General features: G+C 42.4%; 1 protein-coding gene across 1 annotated transcript; it reads left to right on the top strand.

Annotated features, from left to right (window-relative positions):
* Nucleotides 1-505: 505 nt before the first annotated feature.
* Nucleotides 506-1769, top strand: KCNE2 (potassium voltage-gated channel subfamily E regulatory subunit 2). The gene has a single exon (XM_019626950.1). The coding sequence runs from the start codon at nucleotides 754-756 to the stop codon at nucleotides 1123-1125; it is 372 nt and encodes a 123-aa protein (XP_019482495.1). The 5' UTR covers nucleotides 506-753; the 3' UTR covers nucleotides 1126-1769.
* Nucleotides 1770-1775: the final 6 nt, after the last annotated feature.

Here is a 1775-nt window from a genome sequence, read left to right as displayed (position 1 = left end):
GAGCTTTTCTCAACCAGACTCAGAAAAAGCAATACAGACAAGGTTCCCGCTGTCATGGAGCTCAAGATCTAGAGACATGGAGAAAAGAAAATAAACAGAACAAAACCAATAAAACACGATAGCTTCAGAATCCAGATGCCACACACAGAGGGGCAGGCTGCACTCAGGCATCCTTCATCTTCTAGTCTAAGTGAATGGTGTCCCCTGGTTGTGCACTGCCCAGCCAATACACCAGTATTCAGATAATTTAAAAATGCTCTGAGGAAAATAAAACAGGGTGGCTGGTGACTAGGGTGAGCATCAGTGTTACAGATTGGGTGGGCAGGAAAAAAAACCTGTCTGAGAAGATGTCATTGGAAGTGAAGAAGAAGCAAGCTGTGCTAAGATCTGCGGGAAGAGATTTTCAGGCAGAGGGAATAGCTGATGCNTATTTACTTCCAGCCTTTTTTCCATTTCCATATGCATGTATACATTCACATATATAAATTGGGATCGTACTAGATATAGTTTTAAGTCCTCCATTAAACTTTTATTGTCAGATAGCATGCAGGGAGAAAATGCATATGAAAAGTTTAAAGAATAACAAAATGTGTACTCAATCAATCCCCAGCCAGGCTGAGAAAAAATACTACTACTTTCCCCCTCGCATGCCCCTCTGTCCATCCTTTAAGGTAGCCAAATGTGGGGGAGAAATCACTTTTTTTTTAACCTTGTTCATCCATTTTACTATTTAATTTGCAGCAGGAGGAAAATATGCCTACTTTATCCAATCTGACACAGACACTGGAAGATGCCTTCCAAAGGATTTTTGTGACTTACATGGACAACTGGCGCAGGAACACGACAGCTGAGCAAGAGGCCCTGCAAGCCAAAGTGGATGCCGAGAACTTCTACTATGTCATCTTGTACCTCATGGTGATGATCGGAATGTTCTCTTTCATCGTCGTAGCCATCCTGGTAAGCACGGTGAAGTCCAAGAGGCAAGAACACTCCAACGACCCCTACCACCAGTACATTGTGGATGACTGGAGAGAGAAGTACAAGAGCCAAATTCTGAATCTAGAAGAATCCAGGGTCACCATCCATGAGAACATCGGTGCAGCAGGGTTCAAAATATCTCCATGACAAGTGGGAAAGGCATACAGCCAGCCTCTGACATCCACGTATGAAGAGATGCCCTGCCATGAAGCACATCCAAATTGTCATTGCTCAGAAGAGCCCAAGTTCCTCACTCTCTGTGGAGACTTTTCATGGAGATCATGTGGTTGGTCAAGTAAGACAGGTGACATTTCAATCTCAGTGATCGATGCTTGCTTGTCGGAGCAATATTTTATGCTGAAGACTTCCTTTACTTTCTGTGCAATGTAAATGTCATTTTAATCAATGTCAATAATGAAAATACAGCCAAATTTGAAGCAAAGTACCTGGGCAGTGGCAGTGGGGGTAGAAAGGAGAGATTTACAAAGCACTGTAGCTTCTTTCTCATGAAGCATTATTTCGTGTGTGACTAACTGAATTTATAAATAACCCAGATGTATTAATAACCTTGAAGCTGAGGTTCAAAATCGACCCCTTGCTCACTAGAGTGACATAGAAGCATTTACAATTCATGAATGTAGAGTCTGAAGTGACAATGAACAGAGCTATGGGGTTACTTTATGGGTACTGCTTTCCTGGCATTTAACTTATTTGGAAGTCTGGAGACAGAACAAACGTTTCACAGGGGCAACTAGTGCACACCAGAGAAGTAGAATCTTTAAGAACTACCCAGTGCA

Source organism: Hipposideros armiger, unplaced genomic scaffold (assembly GCF_001890085.2).
Source record: "Hipposideros armiger isolate ML-2016 unplaced genomic scaffold, ASM189008v1 scaffold_695, whole genome shotgun sequence".
NCBI lineage: Eukaryota > Metazoa > Chordata > Mammalia > Chiroptera > Hipposideridae > Hipposideros > Hipposideros armiger.
This window is presented reverse-complemented; position numbering and strand designations above follow the sequence as displayed.

Bases quoted from the DNA above. Each gene is read 5' to 3' on its own strand.
- KCNE2 (XM_019626950.1), top strand. From the start codon at position 754: ATGCCTACTTTATCCAATCTGACACAGACACTGGAAGATGCCTTCCAA.